The sequence below is a fragment of the Hyaena hyaena genome, unplaced genomic scaffold, assembly GCF_003009895.1.
Source record: "Hyaena hyaena isolate Hyena2069 unplaced genomic scaffold, ASM300989v1 scaffold_325, whole genome shotgun sequence".
In the NCBI taxonomy this organism is placed as follows: Eukaryota; Metazoa; Chordata; class Mammalia; order Carnivora; family Hyaenidae; genus Hyaena; species Hyaena hyaena.
The window spans coordinates 1,207,096-1,221,388 of NW_024080957.1; the positions used below are offsets into that span (position 1 = coordinate 1,207,096).

Here is a 14,293-nt window from a genome sequence, read left to right on the forward strand (position 1 = left end):
TTTCCATTCTGTCTGTAGCCATAGTTTCTTTGATGTCCCCTATGTTTTTTTCAAGCCCAGCTATTAATTTTACCATTATGATTCTAAAATCTTGTTCAGTGATGCTACTGATATCTGTTTTGAGCAGTTCATTAGCTGTCATTTCTTCTTGGAGTTTCTTTGGAGGAGAGCTCTTTCGTTTCGTCATTTTAGTTAGCTTTCTGGCTCTTGTTGGTTTTAAAGACCTGTTATGCTCTCTGTTTCTATGAGCGCTGCTATATCCAAGAAGACTCTTTGTCCAGGGCCTATTCTTTCAGAGAATGTTTTTTGAATGGTATCTCTTGGTCTCCCTTGTTTTGACCTTGGTTATTTTATTGTCCTATTCGTAGTGATATTTGGGACTCTCCACCTTGTGTACTCTGGCTTGTTTCTTGAGGTAGCTGTTAGAAGGCTTTCTCAGTGGATTCTGCGTCCTTTTTCTCCCAGTCTCTCAGGTTTTGTAAGGTTTCCAATGGCTTCAGATCTTTTCCGTGTGACGTATGGATGCGAATGCAAGTACGGAGCTCCTTACTTCTCCGCCATCTTGCCCCTCCTGCATTTATAATTTTTAATAGTTTTTATTTCCCTTTGAAGTCTGACTCAACAAGTCACACTTTCCTAAGTCCTTAAATAATTTCTAAAACCTGGTCACTTAAACTAATACATAGGGTGGACCTTAAGTTCTTTTAATTATTTGAATATTATCTATTAACGTTGAGATATTTTTACTTTAAAGCAGAAGTCAACCTCTTACTCAATTACACAATTTATGTTGGACTGTAAGGTTGATCTATTAGTCTAACAGACCAGATTCCTTTAAATGTTAAAAATATATACTTAAGACACCAACATACACAGATTTCATGCCACAAAAATATCGTATGAAGATTAATGTTTGCATATGAACTATAGTTAATTGTAAATCTTCCTGAGCTGACCCACTGTGTCAAGCATTTGGAAGCGCCTTTTCTCATACTGTCCAGTATGGTCCTGGTAGGACTTCATGTTGACGGCGACTGTTGTAGTACCTTGTCCAGCTGGGGTGTCAGGCTTTCCTGCGCACCGCGATCCACACCCCCGTGCTCGAATCCTACCATCAGTACTTTCTCGATCTACCTAGTGAAATCTGCAATCCCTATTCAAGGCTGCTACATGATGTGGCTGAATTTTATAATTGCTTTGGCCGTCAAAATAATCACCTTTTCATGTAGATCTTATGATCTTTAACTTAAGGGAATCTTTTGCTTTTTTTTTTTCTTCCGTATTTTCCCACCCAGGAGAACTGACACCTTTTAGAGAGTCTGATTCAATTTTGGATATCACCTGTATCTCTATTTGATTGTATACATAATCCTTAAGGCCGTCCTAATGGAAAGAAATAGGAAAATGAGATAGAGAGTTACAAGAGTGAAAGCAACAATTTTCTAGGCATTTTTAATATTCTTTGCCTTTCACATCTTCGTCTTTTATATGAAAAAATTCTCCTTTATCTCAACTAGTATCCCCATCCTGTGGTTACGCTTCCCTTAATAGCTGATGTCTTTAGAGCCAGGCACTGTGGTAACCTAGAAGCAAGTCAGCAGTTCACTGCCAGTACACCAAGAGTTTAGTTAGCACATGGTCACATGGGATGAGCCACCATAGGAAAGCTCTTCGTGGCAGCAGGAGTGAGACCTTTCCTGTCTCGTTCAGCTAAAACCAGACTCACAGATAATATCGTATCATGTATCCAGTCCCCTCAGTTCCCATTATGTGAAGTATTTTGCTGACTCAGAAGGAATCAACAACATATGACAAAACATGGCATACCCTCACCACTTCTTTTTTCCCTTCCAAGTTTTTATTGAAATTCCAGTTAGTTAACATGTGGTACAGTATTGGTTTTAGGAGTGGAATTTAGCGATTCATCACTGACATATAATACTCAGTGCTCATCCCAACAAGTGTCCTCCTTAATGCCCATCACCCATTTAGCCATTCCCTGCCCACCTCCCCTCCAGCAATGCTCAGTTTTTTCTCTATAGTTAAGAGTCTCTTATGATTTGCCTCCCTCTCTGTTTTTATATTATTTTATTTTTCCTTCCCTTCCCCTATGTTCATCTGTTTTGTTTTCTGAAATTCCACATGTGAGTAAAATCATTTGGTATTTGTCTTTCTGTGACTGACATATTTAACTTAGCATAATACGCTCTAGTTCCATTCATATCATTGCAAATGGCAAGATTTCATTTTTTTGATGGCTGTCTACTATTCTATTGTACCTGCATACCACATTTTCATTATCCATTCATCAGTCGATGGACATTTGGGATCTTTCCATAATTTGGCTATTGTTGATAGTGTTGCTATAAACATTCAGGTGCATGTGCCTTTTGTATCCTTTGGGTAAATATCTAGTAGTGTAATTGCTGGGTGGTAGGGTCGTTCTATTTTCAACTTTTTGAGGAACCTCCTTACTGTTTTCCAGAGTGGCTGCACCAGATTGCATTCCCACCAACATTACAAGAGGGTTCCCCTTTCTCTTTATCCTTGCCAATATCTGTTGTTTCCGGAGTTGTTAAATTTAGCCATTCTGAGAGGTGTGAGGTTATATCTCACTGTGGTTTTGATTTGTATTTCCCTGATGGTGAGTGATGTTCAGCATTGTTTCATGTGTCTGTTAGCCATTTGACATACCATCACTTCTAAGTGTTTTGTTTTGTTTTGTTTTGTTTTTACCCCTCTGTGGCTGTCTTTTTAATGTTCCCCTGGTTACCTATTCCAGCTTGAGTTAGATAAGCTCTCAGCTGAAGGGTATGCTTCTGCTTTAGACAGTTATCAGGTTGGTTTGTTATCTACTCCAACCTCCTTTTTGAAGATGATTTCAAAAATATGCTGACTTTTACTTTGAAACATTATGGTATATCAAAAATTTTAAATGAAACAATTTAGGAGCACTTGAGCGGCTCAGTCAGTTAAGCATTCAACCTTGGATTTTGGCTCAAGTCAGGATCTCACTTTGTGAGTTCGAGCCCTGCATTGGGCTCCACACTGACAGTGCAGAGCCTGCTTGGGATTCTCTCTTTCTCCCTTTCTCTCTGTCGCTTCCTTGCTTGTGCACACCCATGCTTTCTCTAAATAAATAAGTAGGTAGATAAGTAGGTAGGTAGGTAGGTAGGTAGGTGGATAGATAGATGATAGATAGATAGATAGATAGGTAGATAGGTAGATAGATAGATAGAAACAAATTATAAAGAAGAGTTTCTCTACATTTAGTGTATAATTATCCACTATGAATGCAAATAAAAAGTTTACAGCACATTCAAATACGATTATATCCCTAATCAATTATTATTACCTTGTAATCGTTTTGTACCAAAAAAGTGTTAAGTTTTATTATCTATCCTATTTGTCACTTTTGTCTTAATGAAAAATTATTTCAAGGTATTGAATAGTCCTTAAAATCATTCCCCCCTTTGGCAGCATTCAAGATCATATAATATGGGCACTGAAGTCTATTTAAGAGATAGGATTGTGAAAAGGTTTTAAGGAACATTACTGTTGTAGGAACAAACTTCCCAAAGTGACTAAATTTAGAGGGTATGCCATTCATTTTGATAAAGAACACTCCTTGCCTTATGCCTAGTGTATAATAAATCACAGAATAACTTTTAAATTTCTGTTACATGCCTGTGTATTGGGCGAGGCAGTGGAAATAGAAAAACGAACACGGCATATTTTTGGCTCTTAGTTTTGCACAATGCAGGCTTCTAAAGTTCACGGTTTTTGACAAGTCGTTACATGGAAACCATAACGTGGTTTTCATACCACTCCCTTAGTTATGCCCGAGAAAAGCCCGAAAAGCTCGAGAGTTTTTTCTCCTTGAAGGACACAGAACTTGATGCCCAGTCTTGTTTTATCTGTTTGCTCCCAGTGAAGTAATGAAAATGAAAAAGAGGTATGAAGTGGGTCTGGACAAACTGGATTCTGCTGCGTCGCAAGTAGCCACGATGCAGTCTGAGTTGGAAGCCCTACATCCACAACTGAAAGTTGCCAGCAAAGAAGTAGACGAAATGATGGCAGTCATCGAGAGGGAGTCCGCGGAAGTGGCCAAAACTGAAAAAATCGTGAAAGCTGATGAAACCGTAGCAAACGAGCAAGCTCTGGCCGCCAAAGCCATCAAAGACGAGTGCGACGCGGACCTGGCGGAGGCCCTGCCCATCTTAGAGTCAGCGCTGTCCGCCCTGGACACTCTGACCGCGCAGGTGAGAACACAGCCACACGCTTGAGGAGACGCGTCGTCGAAGCTCGGGAGAGTGTACCACTGGGGCCTGCCGTCTGGTCTGTCTCCCCAAATTAGTCTCCGCATTTAACGCGAAATCTTTTTCAGATTGGCAAAAAAAAAAAAAAAAAAAATCCCTGATGGGCCGGGCAAAAAAGAAATGCACGTGCCTAAGAATTTTGTAAAAGTAGGGGCGCCGGGGGCACGTAGTTGGTTGAGCATCCTACTTCCGCTCGGGTCACAGTCTCACGGTTTCTGGGTTTGAGCCCTGCGTCAGGTTCTGCGCTGACCGCTCAGAGCCTGGGTCCTGCTTTGGATTCTGTGTCTCCCTCTCTCTCTGCTCCTCCCCCACTTGTGCTCTGTCTGTCTCTCTCTCTCTCAAATATAAACATTAAAAAGTTTTAATTAAAATGAATTTTGGGGGCGCCCAGGTGGCTTAGTCGGTTAAGCGTCCGACTTTTCGCTCAGGTCGTGATCTGGCGGTTCGTGGGTTCGAGCCCCGCGTCGGGCTCTGTGCTGACTGCCAGCTCAGAGCCTGGAGCCTGTTTCAGAGTCTGTGACTCCCTCTCTCTCTGACCCTCCCCTGCTCACGCTGTCTCTCTCTCTCTCCTAGAAATAAATAAAAGATTTAAAAAAAAAAAAAAGAATTTTGGAAAAGAAAAAAGTTGCCAAATTTTATAACCTACCCTGAAACCTCTGTTCTTTCAAGAACTTTGCACAACTTTGCAATACAATAGGGGACAGAGTCATAAGACTTTAAGTGTCTATTTTGATTCTGAGGGGCACCTTTTTCATATTTAGACACTTATGTAATTAGTATATACCTTACAGTAGATGTGGTAACATAATATGTTGATGTTTGTTAGTATTTTGGGTTTTAATTTTTGGGATACCTAATAATATGTCTTATGATATTATACTTTATAATAGTATGTCTTAAACTTGATGACATGTGGTATTAAAAATTTAGATGTTAAGGGTGCCTGGGTGGTTCAGTCGGATGAGCGTCCGACTTCAGCTCAGGTCATGATCTCACGGTTCGTGGGTTCAAGCCCCACTTCGGGCTCTGTGCTGACAGCTAGCTCAGAGCCTGGAGCCTGCCTCGGATTCTGTGTCTTCCTCTCTCTCTGCCCTGCCCCCTCACACTGTCTCTCTGTCTGCCTATCTGTCTCTCTCAAAAATAAACGTAAAAAAAAAATTTTTTTTTTAACTTTAGCTGTGAAAGGGTTTCAGTTAAGAAAGGAAAAATATGAATTTTTTACAATAGTGTTGGGAATCATGACTAAACTTCTGGGGAGAGGTAGTGGAGAGACCATTAGATCCTTTCTTCACAACTTACCTAAAAACAGATTTCAGAGTGATTGAAATTTAAATATAAATAGCTGTATTACTATAAAATAGTAGAAAATGCAGGTCATGTTAGTATCATGGAGTGGATTAGGACCTTGGATTTCTTTTATATGAGAGAAGTCAGAAAAAAAAAAAAACAAGCAGAATCATTTGTTATATATATTCTCTGGATACTTTTCTGTTTTTTAATAACTCATAAAATTTCTTAAGTTATAAATTTTAGTACCTAAACACAACACATTTTTCTTTTGTTATAAACATCATAGAGAGAAGTGTAGAAACACTGGGGGAAAACATTTGAACTACATGGCAAACAAAAGATTAATATGCTTCTGTGTAAAAAGCTCCTACAAGTCAATAAGAAAGAAATAGCTGTAAGATAAGATAGTAAATAATATAAAGAAGTAATTCACAAAAGATGAAATGCAAATAGTAAATAAACATGAATCTCAATCCTACTGCTTTTGTATTTTAAGAAATAAGGATTAAAATATGATTTCTTTTGCCTGTCAGAATGCCTAGCGTTGTTGCTACAGGTATATGTAGTAAAGTAGGCACCTTTGTATACTTTGTGGAGAGTAGTTTGTCAATGTGTGTCCAGAGCTTTAAAAATAAAAGACATAAAGTTCTTAATTCAACATGGCAATTATAATAGTAAATTAAACAAACAGAGGAAAAAACATAGGGCATGAGAATTATAGTTGATATCTATACATCAGAAGGTCATGAAACCATTAAAATGATGTGTTTCACAGCATGAAAGGATGTTCACTCTCTGTTGTTATTGAAATATAAAAGGCTTTAAAACAGCATGTGTGCTCGGTCTACTATAATTCCGTTGGTCAAAATGTAGCATATACACTTGTTTGTGGCTCATGTATACACAGAACAACACATAGAAGAAATGCAAATAGAAAGGTTTGCAGTCGTGAACTAGATATTATGGCATTATAGGAGACTTTTGCACGTATAATTTCTCTATTTTTTTCTAATGTTTATTTGTACAGTTTTTAAGAAGCTATAAAACTCTTATTTTGCAACAGCCAAATCTCTCTTATGCATTTTTGAAGTAGACTTCAGGTCATAAGTAATCTCACATTAGGCTATCTTTCCATTTTTCTTTTTCATTTTTAACTTTTCCTTTTGGACAAACTTCTCAATGCTTTTTGACACAGTTCTATCACTGTCACCATTTCTACCCCATGAACAGAGCGAGTTTCTGTATCTTATGGGTTCGTTTGAAAATAGGAGCCAAGGAGAAGTCAGGCATACACAAACAGTTCTTTCCTAATACTTAGCATGTTGTTACTTCAAGGACATTACAGTGGTGAAATCCATGAAGAGTCCTCCTGCTGGGGTCAAGCTTGTTATGGAAGCCATCTGCATCTTGAAAGGCATCAAAGCTGACAAAATCCCTGACCCAACTGGTTCAGGGAAAAAAATAGAGGATTTCTGGGGTCCGGCTAAGAGACTTCTTGGTGACATTCGATTTCTACAATCACTTCATGAATATGACAAGGACAACATTCCAGCAGCTTATATGAATATCATAAGAAAACATTATATTCCAAATCCAGATTTCGTTCCTGAAAAGATTAGAAATGCTTCCACAGCAGCTGAAGGTCTGTGCAAATGGGTCATAGCAATGGATTCCTATGATAAGTAAGTACTGACCAAAAAACCCCACAACACCCTGCTATGTTTTATTTTCCTGTTTGGTCATTTCGACAGTATGAAATTTAAAAACTATACAGGGGAGAGGCTCCTTGGAAAATCATGTCTAATACCTGCTATGTGTGTACATACCTACTGAAGGCAAGACTATAACGAGTATGTGGTGTAACAGAGTGTGCCAAAACTTTTCTGGACTCAGGAACCCCTTATGCTTTTAAAAATTCCTGAAGACACCAAAGCCTTTTTAGAAGTTGAAATGGAGAAATTTGAAAAACTATTAATTCATAAAAGACATTACGTGTTAAATAACTGCTTTTTAATCCATATTTTTCACATAAAAAGTTGTGAAAACAGCAGGGGTGTTTTATATTTTTGCATGTCTCTTTGATATGTGGCCAATAGAAGACAACTAGACTCTCAAATCTGTTTCTTCAGTATGTTGCAATATACTGTTTCAGTTGAAGTATATGAAGAAAATACAGCCTAAACACAGATGTTTAGCTGGACAGTAGAACATCTCATAGACTCCCTGAAGGGGATGAAGCATGTCTTGGACATTTTGAAAACCACTTGTATAATATATATCCTTTGTGAGATAAGGAGTCTTTTTTGATGATTGTATGAGAATATATATTTCATATACAAAACAGCAGAAATTATTGGTTGACTCTTCAAAGAGCAGCAAACAGTTACAGGGTGTCTGTCAAACTCCTATACCATTTGAATCATTGTGCATATATATTACACACAGTATATGTTTTGGATCATGTATGTTAATGATAAATTTTAATTTAATATTTTATCATTTGTTTAGAAAGCTAACATCATTGACTCCATTTTCCAGTAAGAAGATAATTTAGAGCCATTCTTTTTCTTAGATGCTCCCTTCTATTACCGACATACATGTTTATAAGATGGCTGGCTTTAAAGGTATATTCTGCAAAGGTTTAAAAAGCAAGATGACGTAGATAAAACAACTCACCTTCTCCTAAGAATTAATCCTTAACGAATTAGACTAGTTTTTGCAAACACTACATTTTGCATGAATATTTTCCTTGTGTAAAATCACCAATATCCATACTATCAATAATCCAATATTTTACCTTGAGTAAAAAAAATTGTTTGAAAATGTTATGCATATTTGGTATCCATTTTAATCATCATTTCTTAAGTGCTGGGGTCAGGTTTGATTCTTAGATGAAATATAGAATATAGAAATCAGTATAGGTTTTGCATAAAGATATGTTCTGAGTTTTGGTAAGGCTAGAAAAGCAAATTTAGTGATAGAATGTACACTACGGTATAAAATGTAGATCTAATTTTTCTAATTTTGCTTTTTGAAGAGTGGCAAAAATAGTAGCTCCCAAAAAGATAAAACTGGGTGCAGCTGAAGGGGAGCTTAAAATTGCTATGGACAGTCTTAGAAAGAAGCAGGCGGCCCTGAAGGAAGTTCAAGACAAGCTGGCCAAGCTTCAGTATACACTGGAACTAAATAAACAGAAGAAGGCTGATTTGGAAAACCAGGTATGTGATAATATGGACAAATAGGGGAAAATCCTCATTACTTTAGCAAGAATGATATTTCTATGAGCAAATAACAGCAGCAGTCTTATTTTCTTCCTCACTGGAAGGGGACTGGCAAACTATGGCCCACGGGCTAAATCTATCATTGCCTGTTCTCTATACAGCCCATAAGCTAATAACTGTTTTGACGTTTTTAAAATAATTCTTCATGCTCCCAATCGGGAAATGGAGAACCAAAATAGTAAGTGGCTTAGGCTGTGTAAGAGTTCATGGCACAGCTGAGATGAGAACCCAGTATCAAGAGCCATACTATGTCCACTGAAAATGATTTTAAGACCAAAATGATTGTTCTGCCTTGGTGATAATGTGTATAATAATTAACTGCTCAAATCTGATGATGGTTCTGGGGCGGGGGGGGGGAGTCAAAATAATTTGTAACAGTCAATATTTATTGAGGCTTACTATGTGTGAATTACTACTGTTTTGGGAACAGTATGTACTATCTCATTTATTCTCAAAACAGCCTTCTGAAGGAGACAGTCTTTTTGTATCATTGTGAAGAAACTAAAGCACAGAAAGTTAAACAGTTTGCTTGTGGTCAACCCAGCTTCTAAGTATTAAGTCTAAAATCTGAACAGAGGCAGTCTGACTCTGATAGCTATGGTCTTTCCCACATACCAGACTGTTTCTTTCTTTAGGATATAACCACAGATTCCATATTTGTACAAATATATGATGTTGTGCTAATCTTTGGAGATATTACTTAGTATAGGGCATGATTTCTAAGCGATCAGATGTAGTTTAAATGATATAATAGGAAGGTATGTGGTTTACTGTAAACATTTGTCAATTCTGCTATATTTTAAAAAATTTTTATCTTCATGATCAAATGTTGGAAATCATGGTAATATATAATGAATATATGCTTATATGTGGACCAAAAATCTGCTTTTGGAGGAAAAATTTTAGTTATAAAACTTTTACTTAGTAATTTCTGATGGCAACTTTATTGTAACCTGAGACATGACTCAGTTTTTTATAAACATTATTGGAAAAAGAATGAAGAAGGAAACTAGGAAGACAGAAGATACTAAAAGAGGAAAAATGAAAGGAGAAAGGATTTAAATTAAAGAAGTATCACAATTTTTACCAATTACATACCATTTGCTTTTTTAAACCTATCTTTAGATAAACCAATTTAGTGTTTTGTATCTTCTGGTCAAAAAACATTTCATTTAATATCAATATTAATAGCATTAGGAGGGATGTCTGGGTGACTCGGTCTGTTGAGTGTCCCACTTCAGCTCAGGTCATGGTATCATGGTTCAGGAGTTCAAACTCTACATCAAACTCGCTAGTGTCAGCATAGAACCCGCTTTAGATCCACTGTCCCCCTCTCTCCGCCCCCTCCCCTGCTCTCTCAAAAATAAATACACATTTAAAAAACACCGTTGAAATAGCATTAGGAAAAAGTATAAGCCAAATTCTTATTCCACAATAATCTACAAGCCTCTTCTTTTATCAGCTGTTTACTTCTTCTTTTCATGTCATTCATTTCATTTTGAACCTTAAGCTAACTTTTACTTAGGTTTTGTTTTTATCCAAGAATAATGATGGTAAGTCATTTGAAATTAAACTAAAATAATTTAGGCGTTCTACTGGCGTATTGCCATTGCCTGGGTTGAAATGGCTTTCCTCCAAGTTTTCCACCTTCATAATTATCCTTTTTCTTTTTTTAATCACATTGCTCAATTACATATAATCAAATTTGGTTGACAGTCTTCTCCACAAAGTAGGCTCTCAGCTGTTGATTGATGTCATAATTGAAGGTTAATTGCAAGTGTGTGAGAAGGTTGACACAATTTAACAACTTGGAAATTATGCTTTGCAAGTAAGCATAAATTATTACAACTTTTAAACATTTAATCTTTAAAATTATCGTGAAGTTGGCATGCCTGGGTAGTGCAGTTGGTTAAACATCAGACTCTTAATCTAGGCTCAGGACATGATTTCACAGGTTTGTGAGTTTGAGCCCCATTGAGTGCTTTGCGCTGATGGTGCAGAACCTGCTCAGGATTCTGTCTCCTTTCTCTCTGCCCGTTCACCATTGGTGCACACACGTGTGCACGTGCTCTTTCTCAAAATAAATAAACTTTAAAAAATTAGAAAAAATATCTTGAAGTCAGCCATAAGTTAAATGAGGAAAATATTTTGATGGAATATTTTAAAGAAAATGCATTTAGAGTATTTAAAGTTAAGGGAAAACATACTTGCAAGAGAATGTTCTTTATTACTTAAGTAAATTTCAGTATCTCCTGCTCTAGATCATTTTCTTAAATAGAGCGATTCTTAGGGCTCCTGGATGACTCAGTTCATTAAACATCTGACTTCAGCTCAGGTCATGATCTCACAGTTCGTGATTTCAAGCCCTGCATCGGGCTCTGTACTTACAGCTCAGAGCCTGGAGCCTGCTTTATATTCTACGTCTCCCTCTCTCTCTGCCCCCACCCTGCTCATACCCTGCTCTCTCAAAAAATGGAATAAACATTTAAAAGATTTAAAAAGTAGAGCTATTCTTGCATTATATGATGAATATCCATTTTGAATTTCATAAATTGTGTACACTTTATTATACATACTTACTGTACATACTTTATTATAAAAAACAATTCTAAAACGTGTTGTGGGCTTGCCAGTCTTCATAGTGACCGAGCTCACATTTTTTTAAAGAGTTAAAAAAAAATCCAGACGAAAGTTTATAATTAAAAAATAATTTATCTTTGAGGGCAAAGTCTTGCAGAACTTTTAGTTTATTCTACTTGCGGATGTTGAGAAAAGCTGATTTTTTTTTTTTTTTTTGAGGTTGACTTGTGCAGCAAAAAGCTAGATCGAGCTGAGCAGTTGATTGGAGGCCTTGGGGGTGAGAAAACGCGATGGAGCCTTACAGCTCTGGAGCTGGGCCAGTTGTACATCAACTTGACAGGTGATATCCTCATCTCCTCAGGAGTTGTTGCTTACCTGGGCGCCTTTACATCTAACTATCGACAGGTAAAGATTACTAGTTGATTTCTAAGGTGTCTTCCTGACCCTCCCATTGTAGCCAACACTAATCTAATCTCAGGGGATTTTGTTTGCTTGCTTTTTGGCTTTTTTGCTAAGTACAGGGAGTGAAATGTTTCTAAGTGACTTGTAGTTGTGTATTTTAGTTATTCTACAAACTGGCTCGATAGCCAGAAGATGCTATATCAAATATTCTTCTAAAATCAAATTGTTTTAGAAACAAAAAGATAGATTCCAAAAGGTAATATGAAATGGTAGACCCTAATGTTAAAATTTTAGTTCCTAGACAAGTATAAAGATACCAGCATTTTTTACATCTGTGCGTGCGTGTGCGTGTGTGTGTGTGTGTGTGATCAACTTCTAATCAACTTCTCCCTATGAGTCTCAGTAATGAATCACTTCAGAGACTAAAACTTTAGGGGAGGAAAAGGCAAGCTGTCTTAGAACCAAATAGATTCGTACCTTGGAAAACACATACCAAGGGACACCTGGGTGGCTCAGTCAGTTAAGCGTCCTTAAGCATCAGACTGTTGACTTGTACTCAGGTCATGATCTAACAGGTTCATGAGGCTGAACCCCACTTTGGGCTCTGTGCTGACAATGTGGAGCCTGCTTGGGATTCTCCCTCTCTCCTCTCTCTCTGCTCCTCCCCTACTGGCGCACATGCACATGCTCTCTCTCCAAATATGTAAACATTTAAGAACAAAGAAGGAAAACAAATACCAAATCTCCTGCTTCGAATTTCCACTGCTTTGATGGATTCTGCCTCATCTCTTACCCTTTCACTATTGCAACCTAGGCTTTTACTTTTTTTCATGAGTCTCTGATGTCCCAGTTCCTTCCTGTGAATTCATTCTGTCCTACTCTGATCTTTCTCTCTTGGGATGGGCAGCTGGCAGATCATTCCCCATCAAAAGTTTCCCATTCAGTTGTAAGCAGAAGGTTATGATGGCACCTTCAGTGTCTGCCCAGATGCCCTCCTGGCTTCCTGCACTTTCATGTCCAACAACCAGCGCCTGTGGCTCTTTTTTGGCAAACTTCCCTTGGGTTCTTAGAATCCACTGTGCCTAGTGCTTGGAGAGCTAGAATTGCTGGGATTTATTTCCCTCAAGGGCAGGCCTGGATGAATGACTGACAAGAATAAGGACATGAGAGTCTGTCTCCCTTCCCTCTGGCTGGAACGACTCTAAGGACTAACAAACACACTCCCCGTGGGACCCAGCGGACGCCACGTGCTGGCTGCTCCCCCACCTTTTACTGGCTGCTCCCCAGTCCTTGTATTGCTTCCCCTTGCATCCCTTCCTTAATAAATCACTTCACATCAATTTTCATCTCAGAGTTTGCTTCTGGGAAACCCAGCTAAGACAAAAAAGCCTTTACAACAACCTTGGTTCTTTCCTAGCATCAAAATCTCTGGATACCAAGAGCCCTCAATAAATGGCTGGATCCCCTCTCTCTAAGCTTGAATCTGAGTAGTTGTTAATTATTCATCAACCCCTTTGTAAAATTTCTGGTTCTCTCCATAAATAAAACATAGAAAACTCCAGTTCTTCTAGGATAACTGGGCCCACAGTACTTCAACTGCTGTGCCCTTGCTGATCTGTAAAACAGAATTCTATCGTAGTGTAAGGACATAGAAGCTCTGGAGTTGAATTCATTCGAACTTTTTCACTTTTCCGGTCAACAGTTAAAGTCAAAACTGTTGGAGTGGCGGTGGATATTTTCACCGAGATGACACTCCTAATGGCCAGTTTTCTATTTCCACCATCTAATGTGCCACCTGATTACTAGTCAAGGCTCTTGGCTTGTATTTAGAGATGCTTGTTCGGAGCACCTCCTGTTCATTTCAGGTGTTATCTGTTGCTATACCTGTTTAAATGTATAACGGGGCCACTTCAATTTCTAATCCAGAATATGATAACATAACGTACCTGTCAAACAGTAACTGTTTCTTTCACTTTCTCTACTATTCTGCCAATACCAGCATCAAGCCATATTTGATGAAACCTTCAGATTTTCCCCCAGAGTCTACAGAGCATCCCATAACCTAACAACAAAGATCAAAACATGCCAGTAGAAACTGTGTATAAGAAAGCAGAATTCAAACTGGAAACGCTTGATAACCCCTCCTCCCACACAGCCACACCACTGGTTCCTGGTATCAACAACCAATCCAAACAGAAAGCCAGATGATAGTTTTTAAGTTCTCTTCAGAGGTGAGGTTTTGCCTCCATTGTTTGGCCCCATAGCGGCACACCTACAAATATGCTGCATTACATGACAAAGAGACTTTGTCATTCAGGTTGCTCATCAGCTGAACTGAAAATAGGAAGATTATCCTTGGACTCAATTATAGGATAGTATCTTTTTAAAGCAAGAGTAAGGAAGTGCCTGAAGAATGATAAA

At 38.1% G+C, this 14,293-nt stretch overlaps 1 protein-coding gene across 1 annotated transcript in view; it reads left to right on the plus strand.

Annotated features, from left to right (window-relative positions):
* DNAH7 (dynein axonemal heavy chain 7) overlaps window positions 1-14,293 on the plus strand; it is a 252,298-nt gene that overhangs the window by 148,758 nt on the left and 89,247 nt on the right. The window contains exons 43-46 of the mRNA XM_039248955.1: window positions 3,932-4,262; window positions 6,945-7,291; window positions 8,647-8,827; window positions 11,690-11,875. Coding sequence (XP_039104886.1) covers window positions 3,932-4,262; window positions 6,945-7,291; window positions 8,647-8,827; window positions 11,690-11,875 — 1,045 coding nt within the window. The remainder of the gene's footprint in view (window positions 1-3,931; window positions 4,263-6,944; window positions 7,292-8,646; window positions 8,828-11,689; window positions 11,876-14,293) is intronic.